At 41.6% G+C, this 18,052-nt stretch overlaps 2 protein-coding genes across 2 annotated transcripts; both read right to left on the bottom strand.

Annotated features, from left to right (window-relative positions):
* Positions 1-3,008: 3,008 nt before the first annotated feature.
* Positions 3,009-3,983, bottom strand: LOC121843325 (zinc finger protein 180-like; the record flags this gene model as incomplete). The annotated part of the gene is made up of 1 exon (XM_042312934.1): positions 3,009-3,983. A coding segment is annotated over one exon (945 nt), but the record flags the coding sequence as incomplete, so codon positions are not given.
* Positions 3,984-6,464: 2,481 nt separating this feature from the next.
* On the bottom strand, positions 6,465-13,630 carry LOC121838752 (piggyBac transposable element-derived protein 4-like). Its single transcript, XM_042312937.1, has 5 exons — positions 13,161-13,630; positions 12,350-12,447; positions 11,948-12,104; positions 9,438-9,546; positions 6,465-8,224 (listed from the first exon to the last, which is right to left on the bottom strand). The coding sequence occupies exons 1-5, from the start codon at positions 13,354-13,356 to the stop codon at positions 6,484-6,486; spliced, it is 2,301 nt and encodes a 766-aa protein (XP_042168871.1). The 5' UTR covers positions 13,357-13,630; the 3' UTR covers positions 6,465-6,483.
* Positions 13,631-18,052: the final 4,422 nt, after the last annotated feature.

The raw sequence follows: 18,052 nt of genomic DNA, 5'->3' as shown, positions 1-18,052 counted from the left end.
TTCCTGCAGGCTCATCCTGACATGACCCTCCAGCATGACAATGCCCCCAGCCATACTGCTCGTTCTGTGTGTGATTTCCTGCAAGACAGGAATGTCAGTGTTCTGCCATGGCCAGCGAAGAGCCCGGTTCTCAATCCCATTGAGCACGTCTGGGACCTGTTGGAGGGTGAGGGCTAGGGCCATTCCCCCCCAGAAATGTCAGGGAACTTGCAGGTGCCTTGGTGGACGAGTGGGGTAACATGTCACAGCAAGAACTGGCAAATATGGTGCACTCCATGAAGAGGAGATGCACTGCAGTACTTAATGCAGCTGGTGGCCACACCAGATACTGACTGTGACTTTTGATTTTGACCCCCTTTTTCAGGGACACATTATTGCATTTCTGTTAGTCACATTTCTGTGGAACTTGTTCAGTTGTTGAATCTTGTTATGTTCATACAAACATTTACACATGCTAAGTTTGCTGAAAATAAACGCAGTTGACAGTGAGAGGACGTTTCTTTTTTTTGCTGAGTTTTGCTGCCGCCCGCACTACCCCGGCACTGAATTGGTTAATATGTTTCAATCAAATCATGTTTTATTTATACAGCACATTTCAGACATGAATGTAATGACTTCACGGGAAAAGACTAATAAAAAACACAAACATAATAAAACCTGAAAGACTAATGAGCATTCTAAGAAAATGGCATTGAATAAAATAGTAAGACCTGTCAGGTTGAAATTTATGAACATTTGAACATCTTGGCCATGTTCTGTTATAAAAATCCACCCGGCACAGCCAGAAGAGGACTGGCCACCCCTCATAGCCTGGTTCCTCTCTAGGTTTCTTCCTAGGTTCTGACCTTTCTAGGGAGTTTTTCCTCGCCACCGTGCTTCTACACCTGCATTGCTTGCTGTTTGGGGTTTAAGGCTGGGTTTCTGTACAGCACTTTTAGTTATCAGCTGATGTAAGAAGGGCTTTATAAATACATTTGATTTCATTTGAGTAAGATTAGGATACGATAGATATCCAGTCCAAAATATATTGTACCAAGAAATAGTCAGTTGGTTGCATAAACAATTGTGATTACTATGTTACATGTTACATTACATTGACATTATTATCAAAACCAAATGTACAAATGTAAAACCAAATTATCTCCAATATGTATTGGAGAACTTAATGGTGAGGCGGTGTGGATAATAATATATATAAAAGCATAAAAAACATAAACATTTACACCACAACAAACATAAGAGGTTTTGAGTCTGTTGATTGGTCGGTCATTGGGTTTATTGGTTTTGAGTCTGTTGATTGGTCGGTCAGTGGGTTCATTGGTTTTGAGTCTGTTGATTGGTCGGTCAGTGGGTTCATTGGTTTTGAGTCTGTTGATTGGTCGGTCAGTGGGTTCATTGGTTTTGAGTCTGTTGATTGGTCGGTCAGTGGGTTCATTGGTTTTGAGTCTGTTGATTGGTCGGTCAGTGGGTTCATTGGTTTTGAGTCTGTTGATTGGTCGGTCAGTGGGTTCATTTGTTGTACGATATGTTCAAACCGAGCATTATTTATGAAGCACATTTCAGACACGGATGCAACGCAGTGATTAAAAGAGTAAGGACTGGGTGTAATATCCAATAGAAAAAATATAAGCTTGTTTTACAACATCGTTTGTAAACAACATAATTGTACCAACATTTTTTCAGTTGGTAGCATAAATATTTATGATTACAACATTTTACATGAATTGTAAATATGCTGAAATATCAAAACAGAATGTACTTCGCTTTACAATAATGAACTGACTGGTGAGGAATAATAAAACACTCCTTCGCTTTACAATAATGAACTGACTGGTGAGGAATAATAAAACATGTATCTGTTGTCAGGCTGAATGTTTGAAATATGAGGTGATTTGAGTCATGCTTCTTCAGTAGTGGAAAAAAGACAATTAGCACTTGGATGTAGTAAAGAAATACTGGAGTGATGTAGATTTGTTTATAAAATGTATTGTAGACCAATTTATTATACTATCCCAAAACCGAAGGTAGATTGGATGTCGGCATAGTCTTGTTTTCAAAGTCATTTTGCTAGATGGGATAGTCTTGTTTTCAAAGTCATTTTGCTAGATGGGATAGCCCCAATGTCAAAACAGTTTTAACGTGTCCATATCAATCACCAATATGCAGAAACAGTTTGAGATATATTGAAAACATAAACATAAAATGTGCACAAACATCTGCCACAATAATCATATTACTTGTATATTTTTTAAACAAGCACCTTATAAACTGCACAAGCACCAAAAACACTGTTGTTTTGACAAGTAGTAATAAATCACTGATATCGATTAGGGGGGAAATCAGGTTGTACGTGCTGTTGAAACTAACACAACTAAACAAAACACCTGAAAATGGGAGATACCTTTTGCCTCACTGGTTAGAGGACAACCTGCAGAAGACAGTCAGCTACATTTTGGAGGGATGCGTTTCAATTATATGTCTCCAAAATTAAACTAACAGCTCAAACACCACAAAGAATCTGGGAATAATGTGTACATCACTGGTTAGAGGACAATTTGTAGAAAACAGCTAGCTACATTTTGAAGTGATGCATTTTAATTCAAGTGGGTTGCCAACGAGGTAAGTGTAATGCAACACTTTTTTGGTTAAATAATACTCTTTCAATACAGAGCCTGGATTTTTCCCCTGATGAGGCTCATATCCAAACGACACTTAAATCAACAGAACATCGTTAAAATACTCCTACTACAATGTTAAAGCATTCTACATTGTGACATCATTAAAATACTCCTACTACAATGTTAAAACATTCTACATTGTGACATCATTAGAACACTCCTACTACAATGTTAAAACATTCTACATTGTGACATCATTAAAATACTCCTACTACAATGTTAAAACATTCTACATTGTGACATTATTTCATATATCAATGAAACAACATTGTGACATCATTAAAATACATGTTATTTCTACATTGTGACATCATTAAACACTCAGTTAAAACATTCTACATTGTGTCATTATTTCATTTATCATGAAACAACTCCTTCATGTATTTTCTGGTGTTTAATCAGAGATCTTTTATCATATCTCATATCACATTGACTACAGCTATGAGGTTTCTCTCCTGTGTGTGTCCGCTGGTGCATAGTCAGACTGTTAGATGTAACAAAACTCTTCCCACATTGATCACAACTATAAGGTTTCTCCCCTGTGTGTGTTCTCTGATGTGTTTTCAGGCTGCTTGTAACACTTAAACTCTTCCCACATTGATCACAGCTATAAGGCTTCTCTCCTGTGTGTGTTCTCTGGTGTGATTTTAAATGTTTTGATGAAACAAAACTCTTTCCACAGTCAGAGCAGTGGTAAGGTTTTTCTCCTGTATGGATTCTCTGATGTATTTTAAGATCTGCTAAAAAGACGAATCTCTGCCCACAGTCAGAGCAGCAATGAGGTTTCTCTCCAGTGTGTATTCTCAGGTGTGCTATCAGGTTGCCTGAGTGAGAAAAATTCTTCCCACATTGATTACAGCTATAAGGCTTCTCTCCTGTGTGTGTTCTCTGGTGTGATGTTAAATTTCCTGAGATAACAAAACTCTTTCCACAGTGAGAGCAGTGGTAAGGTTTCTCACCCGTGTGTATTCTCTGGTGTATGGTCAGACAGTTAGATGTAACAAAACTCTTCCCACAGTGATCACAGCTATAAGGCTTCTCTCCTGTGTGTGTTCTCTGGTGTATGGTCAGGTGGCTAGATGAAGTAAAACTTTTCCCACACTGATAACAGCTGTAAGGTTTCTCTCCTGTGTGTGTTTTCTGGTGTGCTTTCAGGCTGCTTGTAACACTAAAACTCTTCCCACATTGATCACAACTATTAGGTTTCTCTCCCGTGTGGATTCTCAGATGTCTTTTAAGGCCAGCTGAAGAGGGGAATCTCTTCCCACAGTCAGAGCAGCGGTGAGGTTTCTTCCCTGTGGACAGTCAAGTGATCAAAAATAGCCATATTTGTCGCAGCTGGCCGTGACCGGGAGGTCCATGGGGCGATGCACAATTGGCCTAGCGTCGTCCGGGTTAGGGAGGGTTTGGCCGGTAGGGATATCCTTGTCTCATCGCGCACCAGCGACTCCCGTGGCGGGCCGGGGGCAGTGCACGCTAACCAAGGTTGCCAGGTGTTTCCCCCGACACATTGGTGCGGCTGGCTTCCGGGTTGGATGTGCGCTGTGTTAAGAAGCAGTGCGGATTGGTTGGGTTGTGTATCGGAGGACGCATGACTTTCAACCTTCGTCTCTCCGGAGCCCGTATGGGAGTTGTAGCGATGAGACAAGATAGTAGCTACTAACAATTGGATACAACGAAATTGGGGTAAAATTCACCAAAAAAAGTTGAACACAGGTTGAAAATATCCTGATGAAAATAAATATCCTATAAATCACATTGGCTGCACATGCTAATGAGGAAACCACTAGTTATGGATGTAGTATATCTGGTAATGAAGAAACCACTAGTTATGGATGTAGTATATCTGCTAATGAGGAAACCACTAGTTATGGATGTAGTATATCTGGTAATGAGGAAACCACTAGTTATGGATGTAGTATATCTGCTAATGAGGAAACCACTAGTTATGGATGTAGTATATCTGGTAATGAGGAAACCACTAGTTATGGATGTAGTATATCTGCTAATGAGGAAACCACTAGTTATGGATGTAGTATATCTGGTAATGAGGAAACCACTAGTTATGGATGTAGTATATCTGCTAATGAGGAAACCACTAGTTATGGATGTAGTATATCTGCCAGGAGCAGAAATGGTGAGTGAAGATTTGAGTTTTAATGTATTCTGAATGTTACTACACATTATCAGCTCAAGATCGTAGGCTGCAAAATTAGCCTCCATTTCCAGGTTGCTTATGAGAGCATTTAACTTTGGGATTATAATCGTAAGGCTCGTTATAATGTCCTGCAAAATATGTTTGTGTCATTGTCACAAATCAACCGCTTTGTCGGAACTAGAAGCACAAGCATTTCGCTACACTCGTATTAACATCTGCTAACCATGTGTATGTGACCAATAACATGTGATTTATACCTTTAAAAAAATACTGCAACCAGTAAAAATGCTCTTTGGCTTTGCAACCAGCCTATCAATGAGTGTTAGCATTCAAGCTAATAAAAATCATTTGAAAAATAACTGCAGAGTTCCCCTTTAACAACCACACATCAGTTCAACAACTGCAGAGTTCCCTTTTAACAACCACACATCAGTTCAACAACTGCAGAGTTCCCTTTAACAACCACACATCAGTTCAACAACTGCAGAGTTCCCTTTTAACAACCACACATCAGTTCAACAACTGCAGAGTTCCCTTTTAACAACCACACATCAGTTCAACAACTGCAGAGTTCCCCTTTAACAACCACACATCAGTTCAACAACTGTAGAGTTCCCTTTTAACAACCACACATCAGTTCAACAACTGAGTTTATGTTTTCAGAAAGTACTTACTGGTGTTAATCAGCATCAAGAATAAAGTATTTTGCAAATATCACAACCAAATATACAAGATATTACCGTAGCGACTGTTTCAAGTAATCATCAAAACAAAAACAGTTGCCTATGACAACCACAAAAATTATATTTGAATGTAGCTCAGCCCCAGAGGCAGAAGACATACCCAAATCTAACTGCCTGTAGCTCAGCCCCAGAGGCAGAAGACATACCCAAATCTAACTGCCTGTAGCTCAGCCCCAGAGGCAAGGATATGCATATTCTTGGTATCATACCCTTCTAACTGCCTGTAGCTCAGCCCCAGAGGCAGAAGACATACCCTCATCTAACTGCCTGTAGCTGAGCCCCAGAGGCAGAAGACATACCCTCATCTAACTGCCTGTAGCTCAGCCCCAGAGGCAGAAGACATACCCTAATCTAACTGCCTGTAGCTGAGCCCCAGAGGCAGAAGACATACCCAAATCTAACTGCCTGTAGCTCAGCCCCAGAGGCAGAAGACATACCCAAATCTAACTGCCTGTAGCTCAGCCCCAGAGGCAAGGATATGCATATTCTTGGTATCATTTGAATGGAAACATTCTGAAGTTCGTGGAAATGTTAATTGAATGTAGGAGAATATAACACAGTAGATCTGGTGGAAGAAAAGAGAAAGAGCCTACGCTTTCTGTTTTTATTGTTGTAGCATCATCTTTCACATGTACTAGAAGAGCCACACAGTCAGATAGGATGCTGGAGATAATTTAGATGGATAACACAAGAGGGCAACTGTGGGTGTGCAAAGTTTCAGACTGATAACTTCAGGAATGGGTGAGCTACATGACATTTAGCATGAAGTCACCCAGGTGTCCCACACAAGTTGTCCAAATGTACCCAAGTGGCCGAATTGGTGAAATGACCTATAACTATATACAACAGTGCAAATAACTATATACAACTTATCAAAAATCTATTCTAACATATTTTTTAAATATTAGAACAGAATATTTTGCTGCCTGTGCCATGTCCCATAGCAGTCTCTTTCTGCTACAATGCAGAGGCAAACTGAACAACTGGTGCAGATGATGGGGGACTTCATGTGACAAAGAACACAACGACGCCTCCACGCTCCGTCCCTTTGCCTCTGAGGTACAGTCACGCCTGCAGTAATGAACTGTGGTATATGAACACCACTGGAGGCAGGAGTAGAGGCGGCAGAGGTGGCAGAATGTGATGCAGTGGACTTGCTGTAGCCAGCAAGCTCCTTGATGAGCAGCTCCCTGAAGACTTGCTGTGAGATGGGGGGCTGTCCACAGCTCTTGGCCATTTCCTTCTGGAGGATGAAGGAATTCACCACAGCAATGTCAATGAAATGGTAAAACAATGTCTTGTACCATTTCTTTGTCTTATGGAGAACATTGTAGTATCCTATAAGAGCGTCTGACAGGTCCACACCTCCTCTGCTCTGGTTGTAGTCCTTGATGGCTGCAGGAATGGGGACACTTTTGGTGGCCCATGCCCCAGTAGCGTCCTTCACACGCCTGACAACATAATCCTCACTGAAGGACTTGTGGATAGTGGAGCACATCACCACCTCTCTGGCGTCCATCCACTTCACAAACAGCAGGCCATCTTCACGGATCCATCGCATGGTCCCCCGCTCAGCCCGCTTAGGCATGTCGTCCACCTTCGTCTTCGGGAAGCCCACCCTGGTGGTACGAATGGTGCCACAAGCCCACACTCCCCACTTCCTAAGGTCTGCAAACAGGGCAGGGCTTGTGTAGAAGTTATCCACAAACAGTTTGTAGCCCTTCCCCAGCAGTTGAAAATCCAACAACACCATTACAGAGGCATAGCTGAGTTCCTTACCGGTCGCAAAACTGTTCTTCCCCTCGTAGACAAAGAAATTGCACGTGTAGGCACACGCAGAGTCAGCCAACACAAACAGCTTGAGACCACACTTGGTTGGTTTGTTTCTCATGTACTGTTGGAGGCCAATGCTGTCCTTTGAGGCCACCATCCTCTCATTGATTGACACGTTCTGGGCTGGCTGAAAGTACGTCTTGCAGGCCCAAACAATGCTGTGGTAGAGAGGTTTGATTTTGCACAGTTTATCAAACCTCGCTGTGCCTCTCTTCTTCTCATTCTTTTCATCAACCTTTGGGTCACTGATGTGAAGCGCCTGGGAGAGATCCAGAAACCTTTTGCAGGACATAACAGTCGAGGGGAAAGGCAGTTGGTAGAGAGATGACGTTTTCCAGTAGTCCTTCAGGCTTTTCAGCCTCACCAGCCCCATGTAGATGACCAGAGAAAGGTAGCAGAAAAATTCTGCCGTGGATATGGGCTTCCATGCTGCCGTTTTGCCTGCTTGCTTCCTCTTCTTCCCATTCTTATTTGTGTTAGACACGAGCGACTCCACAACAGATTGGGTGAAGAACAGCTGAAAAAGCTGAAGGGGGCTGTACGTAGCAGTCATGTTTAGCTGAGGTCCTGGCTTCCTTTTCGGCCTAAAAGTTGGTTGGGGTGGCTCCACATCGTCTTCTAGGACGGTGTGCCAACGCCATTCTGTCCCTCTGTTAGTGGATGGCACACTTCCCCTCTTCCTCTTCTTTGTCGGTCCTCTAGACGGCCCGGGAGGTGTGGAGCCAGAGACAGCAGGGGTACAGCTGGATGAACCAGCTTCAGAGGGGGATGGACAAGTTGGCACTGGGGGCTCCCAGTCGGGGTCAGTGCCACTGTGAAAGAAAATGTTCAGTTAGAATAGTTTCACATATGAGCCCTGCATCAACAGGTATAATAAACACACACATTATATATATATATATATATGAGTACAGGGAACATAAAGTGCTGTTCCATTTCACATTGTTGTGGGCCTCAAATAGGCTATTTCATGTGGGGGTGGGGTGGAGCAGCAGCTGGTAGACCATGCTCCCTCTAATGTAGACTGATTGGAGGAAGCATGCTGGCTGTGTTTGCCTACATTCTACACCATATAATTAATTAATATTAATTAATTAATTTATTTATATATACAATTAATTTATATACACACACACACTTATACATATACATACACTTATATTATATATACATACACATATACACAAACATAGGCTATGGGTCGTTCTCATACATACAAACAGACCCTCACTCACAATGACTAGCCAACACCGCCAGCATTCAAAAGTGACCAAAACATCAGCCAGGAAGCATAGGAACTGAGAAGTGGTCTGTGGTCGCCACCTGCAGAACCACTCCTTTATTGGGGGTGTCTTGCTAAATGCCTATAATTTCCACCTGTTGTCTATTCCATTTGCACAACAGCATGTGAAATTTGTCAGTGTTGCTTCCTAAGTGGACAGTTGGATTTCACAGAAGTGTGATTGACTTGGAGTTACATTGTGTTGTTTAAGCGTTCCCTTTATTTTTTTGAGCAGTGTATATACAGTGGGGCAAAAAAGTATTTAGTCGGCCACTAATTGTGCAAGTTCTCCCGCTTAAAAAGATGAGGCAAAAACTTATTTTCCACCATCATTTGCAAATTAAATCATTAAAAAATCCTACAATGTGATTTTCTGGATTTATTTTCTCATTTTGTCTGTCATAGTTGTAGTGTACCTATGATGAAAATTACAGGCCTCTCATCTTTTTTTGGTTGGTGATCAAATACTAATATCATGCAATAAAATGCAAATTAATTACTTAAAAATCATACGTGATTTTCTGGATTTTTGTTTTAGATTCCGTCTCTCACAGTTGAAGTGTACCTATGATAAAAATTACAGACCTCTACATGCTTTGTAAGTAGGAAAACCTGCAAAATCGGCAGTGTATCAAATACTTGTTCTCCCCACTGTATATAAATCAATAAAAAAAATCTCAAATGAATATGCAACCATTTAAACAACTGCATTAGCATGAGAAGCAAAAACATGTTTTACTTACTGATCGGAAAGTGGATCTTCTTCTTCCAAAAACATTTCATCCTCGCTGGAATCAAAACTCAGATCACTCACAGAGTCCTCATCCATTCCTTCTGTGTCATTCTCAATTTCTGCAATAATATCATCAACATGTTTATACTTGGACTTTGATTTAGCTTTTCCACTCTTAGTAGCCATGTTTAACTATTTCAGATTTGAGAAGTTTGTAGAAGAGAACGAACAGCTGTGAAACGTAAACTACTGTGCATCTGGTTTCCTTTCACCAGAGAATGAACTCTGTTGTCCACAGCTCTAGCATGATGGCTGTGAAACGTAAACTACTGTGCATCTGGTTTCCTTTCACCAGAGAATGAACTCTGTTGTCCACAGCTCTAGCATGATGGCTGTGAAACGTAAACTACCGTGCATCTGGTTTCCTTTCACCAGAGAATGAACTCTGTTGTCCACAGCTCTAGCATGATGGCTGTTTGTCCTACAAACGGTGTTCACACACTGCTGGAAAGCCCAGCTCATTGGCTGTCTAGCTAGGTTTCAAAACGATAGGTGGTCATTGGACACCACCAGGTGTTGTATAGCCAATACATAATGTAGAATGATGAAACGAGTGTCCGAGTATGCTGTTTAGCCAATTAGATTTCATAAAATTGTTTTTGCTGCAAAGTTGAAAGAGTCGGGAATTCATGCAGAATGCTGTTTCCAACATGGACCGTGTTGGGATGTACACTACCCGTCTAAAGTTCAGGGTCACTTAGAAATGTCCTTTTGTCAATTAAAATAACATCAAATTGATCATAAATACAGTGTAGACATTGATCATGTTGTAAATGACTATTGTAGCTGGAAACGGCTGATTATTTGTGGATTATCTGCATAGAGGCCCATTATTATCTACATATAGGCCCATTATTATCTACATATAGGCCCATTATTATCTACATATAGGCCCATTATTATCTACATATAGGTCCATTATTATCTACAGAGGCCCATTATTATCTACAGAGGCCCATTATTATCTACAGAGGCCCATTATTATCTACAGAGGCCCATTATTATCTACAGAGGCCCATTATCAGTAACCATCACTCCTGTGTTCCAATGGCACGTTGTGTTAGTTAATCCAAGTGTATCATTTTAAAAGGCTAATTGATCATTATAAAACTATTCTGCAATTATGTTAGCACAGCTGACAACTGTTTTGATTAAAGAAGCAATAAAACTGGCCTTCTTTAGACTAGTTGAGTATCTGGAGCATCAGCATTTGTGGGTTTGATTACAGGCTCAAAATGGCCAGAAACAAATACATTTATTCTGAAACTTGTCAGTCTATTCTGGTTCTGAGAAATGAAAGCTATTCCATGTGAGAAATTGCCAAGAAACTGAAGTTCTCGTACATAGCTGCGTACTACTCCTTTCACAGAACGGCACAAACTGACTCTAACCAGAATAGAAAGAGGAGTGGGAGGCCCCGGTGCACAACTGAGCAAGAGGACAAGTACATTAGAGTGTTTAGTTTGAGAAACAGACGCTTCACAAGTCCTCAACTGTACCCGCAACACACCAGTCTCAACATCAACAGTGAAGAGGCGACTCCGGGGTGCTGGCCTTCTAGACAGAGTTCCTCTGTCCAGTGTCTGTGTTCTTTTGCCTATTTTAATATTTTATTTTTATTGGCCAGTCTGAGATATGGCTTTTTCTTTGCAACTCTGCCTAGAAGGCCGGCATCCCGGAGTCGCCTTTTCACTGTTGACGTTGAGGCTGGTGTTTTGTGGGTACTATTTAATGAAGCTGCCAGTTGTGAGGCGTCTTTCTCAAACGAGACACTAATGTACTTGTACTCTTGCTCAGTTGTGCACCGGGGCCTCCCACTGGTTGCTGAAAATGGGTTTCTGTACACATATTTAGATATTCCATTAAAAAAACTGGAGTTTCCAGCTACAATAGTCATTTACAACATTAACAATGTCTACACTGTATTGCTGATCAATTTGATGTTATTTTAATGGACAACAAATGTGCTTTTCTTTCACAAACAAGGACATTTCTAAGTGACCCCAAACTTTTCAACAGTACTGTATATATAGAAATACACGTTTAAAATATGTACCAATCGATTGGTCAAAAGAACAGGTGACTAAGTCAAACAAGATTTTTATTAGTCGGGGACAGCCCTACTGGTAAAAGATACCAGTCCATCTTCATATCAACTAACAGAACTCTGCTGGTTGTCCTGGTAACAGATACCAGTCCACCTTCCTGTCAACTAACAGAACTCTGCTGGTTGTCCTGGTAACAGATACCAGTCCACCTTCCTGTCAACTAACAGAACTCTGCTGGTTGTCCTGGTAACAGATACCAGTCCACCTTCCTGTCAACTAACAGAACTCTGCTGGTTGTCCTGGTAACAGATACCAGTCCACCTTCCTGTCAACTAACAGAACTCTGCTGGTTGTCCTGGTAACAGATACCAGTGGGCAGATCTATTGTATTTGTTCAAACTAAACTACTTACTTTTATGTGTCAAATCTGATCCGTTCTTCTCTCCTCCTCTCACAGTTCCACTCAGCCCCGTTGTTTTCTTGCAGTCCACCAGCAGCAGAGACAACCTCTTCATCCCGGGAGAGGCACGACACTGGGACTCCGGGAGGGAGGATGGGCTACCGTTGTCCTGGTAACCATAAAGAGGGGACACAGACACATATCATTATGGATGCTGATGTCACTGTTGACATAAAGTGCTTTACAGAAACCCAGCCCAGACCACAATAGACCAAGCCGTATGCTAGACCAGACCAAGCTGTATGCTAGACCAGACCAAGCTGTATGCTAGACCAGACCAAGCTGTATGCTAGACCAGACCAAGCTGTATGCTAGACCAGACCAAGCTGTATGCTAGACCAGAACAAGCTGTACCATCTGGTGTTCTGATGTGGAGAGACTCTTCTCTGCCTCTTCAGCTTCATGAGGTTGTTGAGGCTCCCCAGAGGATCCACGATTGTCATGTCTCTCTCCTGTGTGAACAAGAACATCAAATGCTTAGCAGGACAGGAAAATGGTCCAATTCACACACTAAATCAAGAGAACATCCCTGGTAACTCATTACTCCCTCCGATCTGTCGGACTCAACAAACACACGTTTCAATTGTAGATTGTCAGAGGGTTGGAGTGTGTCCCTGGCTATCCGTAAATAAAATTAAAAAATAAAAACAAGAAAATGGCACCATCTGCTTTGCTTAATATAAGGAATTTGAAATGATTTATATTTAAGTACATTTTAGACTTTTACTCAAGTAGTATTTTACTGGGTGATTCACTTTTACTTGAGTAATTTTCTATTGAGGTATCTTTACTTTTACTCAAGTATGACAATTGCGTACTTTTCCCCCCACCACTGTGATGCAAATGTTAAAGGGCCGTTCCACAAAATGGATGCCTTTTGCGTCCCTTCGACATTTTAAGTATACATTATGCACTGTATATTATATTTTAAAAGCCTGTTATAATAGATTAAGTGCACTTTAATATAGACCACATGGAAAATTCAATAAAATCACATTTTGAAGTTCCAAAAATATATGTACCAATGGCAGATTGCCCCTTAAACAGTTCCTACAGTACTGAACAACATACTAAAGTGCAGAACTTCAGTATAATGCCAATTTGTTTTTTTAAATACATTATTTCAACAACTGCATAGTGCCCCTGTTTATAAGACAATACTCACTGGTGGTAATCGGATGTTCGGTCTCGTCTTCCTCTTTTATTGAGATATCCTCCTCTTTTACTCCAAAAGGTTCTTCCTCCTTTTTGATTCTGAAAGCTCCAACCCCTTTTTCCACTTTGACAACCTCGTTCCCATATTCCTCTTTCACTGTAATATCATCCTCTTGTTTCACTGTAATATCATCCTCTTCTTTCATTCTTCAAGCTTCTTTGCCTCCTTTCACCAGTTTCTTTCTCCGTCGAGATTAGTGAGTTTATGCTCCGGGAGATTAGCCTAGTGCAGTATCAATGTAACACATTTGCTCATTTAAGCAATTTACGTTTAAATGAACCAGTAGATAGGTAAACAGAATTACGTTCAAAACACTAAGAGTAATATACACAAGATTGGTCTAAAGAGCTTCAATTTTTAGGTTTGCTAGCAAAGCACCGCGTGGGTAAACCAGGAACCTTTTGTCGCTGTTGAAGAAGTCTCCCGCCCGTCCACTAGATAATACGTCACGCAAGAAGCATCACCTGAAAAATTCATATCGCCATCTGCTGACTGGAGTGGGTAACGCAGACTGGAAAATATGAATTACAATGTTCAGTCTGGCAAGCAATGTCATAAGAAGTCATTTAAAAATAACCAGATGTTATGTTCTTACTTCTTACAGCCAATACTTTCCTCCAGGATTGGTCTGCCTATTAGGCAGGATCAGGTGACAGATAGAATAGGGTGTCATACTCCGAGCTAAATTGACCAAGGCTCATCACGAACAACACATAAAACTTAATATAATTCTGCCCAAATACAATGAAAACTTCTCTCACCCAGTGGCATATGGGCTATTTAGGTGAGCGTTGGTGTCTCCCATCTCCACAGAGGAACACTAGATCTCTGTCAGAGTGACCATCGGGTTCTCGGTAACCTCCCAGACCAAGGCCCTTCTCCCCTGATTGCTCAGATTGGCCAGGCGGCCCGCTCTAGGAAGAGCCTTGGTGGTTCCAAACCTCTCCTTTTAAGAACGATGGAGGCCACTGTGTTCTTTGGGAACTTCAGAGAGGTAACCTCCCAGACCAAGGCCCTTCTCCCCTGATTGCTCAGTTTGGCCAGGCGGCCCGCTCTAGGAAGAGCCTTGGTGGTTCCAAACTTTTCCTTTTAAGAACGATGGTAGCCACTGTGTTCTTTGGGAACTTCAGAGAGGTAACCTCCCAGACCAAGGCCCTTCTCCCCTGATTGCTCAGATTGGCCAGGCGGCCCGCTCTAGGAAGAGCCTTGGTGGTTCCAAACCTCTCCTTTTAAGAACGATGGAGGCCACTGTGTTCTTTGGGAACTTCAATGCGGCAGAATTATTATTTTTTTGTCTCCCTTCCCCATATCTGTGTCGGACCTCTACGGACAATTCCTTCCACCTCATCTCAAGGATGATTCATGGAAACAAGATGCACCTGAGCTCAATTTCGATTCTCATAGCAAAGGGTCTGAATACTTATGTAAATAAGTTATTTCTGTTTAAATATATACATTTGTAATAATTTCTAAAAACCTGAATACTTTCCAAAGGCACTGTATGTATAAACATATATTTTCCTTTGTTTTCCACTAACCCTACCACCCCTTCCCTGATTGGAGGAAACTAATGCACAGCAACTATTAGGCTTCTACGTCCAGCTCATACATACTATGTACATTTTACAGACACAATGTATTATACAATAGTTATATTTAGTTTGTTTTTAATCCTATCCTTCAGTTACCCTAAACCTCTCCCATCTATCTCTGAAGACCATCCAGTCCTATCCTTCAGTTACCCTAAACCTCTCCCATCTATCTCTGAAGACCATCCAGTCCTATCCTTCAGTTACCCTAAACCTCTCCCATCTATCTCTGAAGACCATCCAGTCCTATCCTTCAGTTACCCTAAACCTCTCCCATCTATCTCTGAAGACCATCCAGTCCTATCCTTCAGTTACCCTAAACCTCTCCCATCTATCTCTGAAGACCATCCAGTCCTATCCTTCAGTTACCCTAAACCTCTCCCATCTATCTCTGAAGACCATCCAGTCCTATCCTTCAGATACCCTAAACCTCTCCCATCTATCTCTGAAGACCATCCAGTCCTATCCTTCAGTTACCCTAAACCTCTCCCATCTATCTCTGAAGACCATCCAGTCCTATCCTTCAGTTACCCTAAACCTCTCCCATCTATCTCTGAAGACCATCCAGTCCTATCCTTCAGTTACCCTAAACCTCTCCCATCTATCTCTGAAGACCATCCAGTCCTATCCTTCAGTTACCCTAAACCTCTCCCATCTATCTCTGAAGACCATCCAGTCCTATCCTTCAGTTACCCTAAACCTCTCCCATCTCTCTGAAGACCATCCAGTCCTATCCTTCAGTTACCCTAAACCTCTCCCATCTATCTCTGAAGACCATCCAGTCCTATCCTTCAGTTACCCTAAACCTCTCCCATCTATCTCTGAAGACCATCCAGTCCTATCCTTCAGTTACCCTAAACCTCTCCCATCTAAAGACCATCCAGTCCTCCCCCTAAACCTCTCCCATCTATCTCTGAAGACCATCCAGTCCTATCCTTCAGTTACCCTAAACCTCTCCCATCTATCTCTGAAGACCATCCAGTCCTATCCTTCAGTTACCCTAAACCTCTCTCCCATCTATCTCTGAAGACCATCCAGTCCTATCCTTCAGTTACCCTAAACCTCTCCCATCTATCTCTGAAGACCATCCAGTCCTATCCTTCAGTTACCCTAAACCTCTCCCATCTATCTCTGAAGACCATCCAGTCCTATCCTTCAGTTACCCTAAACCTCTCCCATCTATCTCTGAAGACCATCCAGTCCTATCCTTCAGTTACCCTAAACCTCTCCCATCTATCTCTGAAGACCATCCAGTCCTATCCTTCAGTTACCCTAAACCTCTCTATCCAGTCCTTATAAACCCAGTCCATATATTTTTAACTGTGATGTTTCACAAAGGTTCTTGACCTTTATATTCTCATAGTTGCTGCAGATAGTAAATAAAAAATAAACATGTTTGCTAAAAGTATTATTATATTATTGATCATTTGACTATGACTTTTCAAATCCCCCAGTAGTGCTGTCTGCAGAGTTAGCTCCAGGTAAATGTTGCCATTCCTTGACATGCGACCAAAAACAAGCTACATGTGGACAGAACTAAAACAAATGATCTAATGATTCTGTCTCTTCGCAGCTAAATCTGCAGAGAGGTTCATCGTATCCCCCATATATATAACATTGTATTGGTTGCAATAATTTTGTATAATAATTCAAATTCAATTTTTTTTGTGGTAATGCTGCAGTTAGTTGGTTGTAATTTTGGGTAGTGCAGACATTTCCATATATTTTTGTTAGCTGCATGTGTGACAACTCCACCAGTCCTATTTATGATGTAATTTACAAAGATGAAACCTTTTTTATGTATTCAATTATTGTTTTATTTTTTTAACCAATTAGTATATTTGAGTTTAACCAGAATTTTGTTAGTATTATTTGTTCTGTCCTTTCTGGTGGATTAAACTGAAACAACCAACTTTCTATGGCTTGTATTGTAAAACTGTGTGAGGGTTTTAGGTGACAAGTGTTACGACTTCTAGGAGTAGTGGGTGCGGAGTCAGGCGCAGAGAGCAAAGGGTAAAGGAACAAATCAAAATCAAATCAAATTTATTTATATAGCCCTTCGTACATCAGCTGATATCTCAAAGTGCTGTACAGAAACCCAGCCTAAAACCCCAAACAGCAAGCAATGCAGATGTAGAGGCACGGTGGCTAGGAAAAACTCCCTAAAAAGGCCAAAACCTAGGAAGAAACCTAGAGAGGAACCAGGCTATGTGGGGTGGCCTCTTCTGGCTGTGCCGGGTGGAGATTATAACAGAACATGGCCAAGATGTTCAAATGTTCATAAGTGACCAGCATGGTCGAAATAATAATAAGGCAGAACAGTTGAAACTGGAGCAGCAGCACGGTCAGGTGGACTGGGGACAGTAAGGAGTCATCATGTCAGGTAGTCCTGGGTTATGGTCCTAGGGCTCAGGTCCTCCGTGAGAGAGAAAGAAAGAGAGAATTAGAGAGAGCATATGTGGGGTGGCCAGTCCTCTTCTGGCTGTGCCAGAAGAACACTGTTTATTCCGGAGAAATGTAGGTCAAAACACCAGGCGCATACAATGACCGGCCCAAAAATCAGGACACAAACAGTCTGGAGAAATACAGAAAATAACCACAAAACGAACAGAGAAACAAGCCCGCACAATAGCCGGCGGGCCTAGTGCCCTTAAATAGCCCACAAACAAAACTAAACTCAAAACAGGTGTAACCAATCAGACCAAACTAACAGAAACAAAAAAAAGGGAATCGATGGCAGCTAGTAGACGACGACGACCGCCGAGCGCCGCCCGAACAGGAAGAGGCACCATCTTCGGCGGAATTCGTGACAGCAAGCCAAATTTCTTGTGCCTCCTGGTGTTGAAGAGGCTCTGTTGCACCTTCTTCACCACAGTGTGTTCTTGGGGTCCTTTAATGCTGCAGAAGTGTTTTGGTACCCTTCCCAAGATTTGTGCCTCAACGTAATCCTGTCTCGAAGTTCTACGGACAATTCCTTCGACCTCATGGCTTGGTTTTTGCTCTGACAGTCTCATAGCAAGGGGTCTGAATAATTACTGTTATGTAATAAGGTATTTCTGTTTTTTATCTTTTAATAAATTAGCTACATTTTCTAAAAACCTGTTTTTGCTTTCTCATATTGGGGTATTGTGTAGATTGCTGATAGAGAACCAGTTCGGAATATGTCATTTAAAAAAAAATCCATTTTAAAATAAGGCTGTAACTTAACAAAATGTGGAAAAAGTCAAGGGGTCTGAATACTTTCCGAATGCA

This window comes from Oncorhynchus tshawytscha, unplaced genomic scaffold (assembly GCF_018296145.1).
Source record: "Oncorhynchus tshawytscha isolate Ot180627B unplaced genomic scaffold, Otsh_v2.0 Un_contig_13837_pilon_pilon, whole genome shotgun sequence".
In the NCBI taxonomy this organism is placed as follows: Eukaryota; Metazoa; Chordata; class Actinopteri; order Salmoniformes; family Salmonidae; genus Oncorhynchus; species Oncorhynchus tshawytscha.
The sequence above is the reverse complement of the archived record's forward strand: the minus strand, read 5'-3'. Positions and strand labels throughout refer to the sequence as shown.

Coding starts and splice junctions, on each gene's coding strand:
- LOC121838752 (XM_042312937.1), bottom strand. CDS start 13,356: ATGAAAGAAGAGGATGATATTACAGTGAAACAAGAGGATGATATTACA. Junction 12,448..13,160: donor CGAACATCCGATTACCACCA/GTGAGTATTGTC, acceptor TTGTTCACACAG/GAGAGAGACATGACAATCGT. Junction 9,547..11,947: donor ATCAGATTTGACACATAAAA/GTAAGTAGTTTA, acceptor ATATTATTGCAG/AAATTGAGAATGACACAGAA.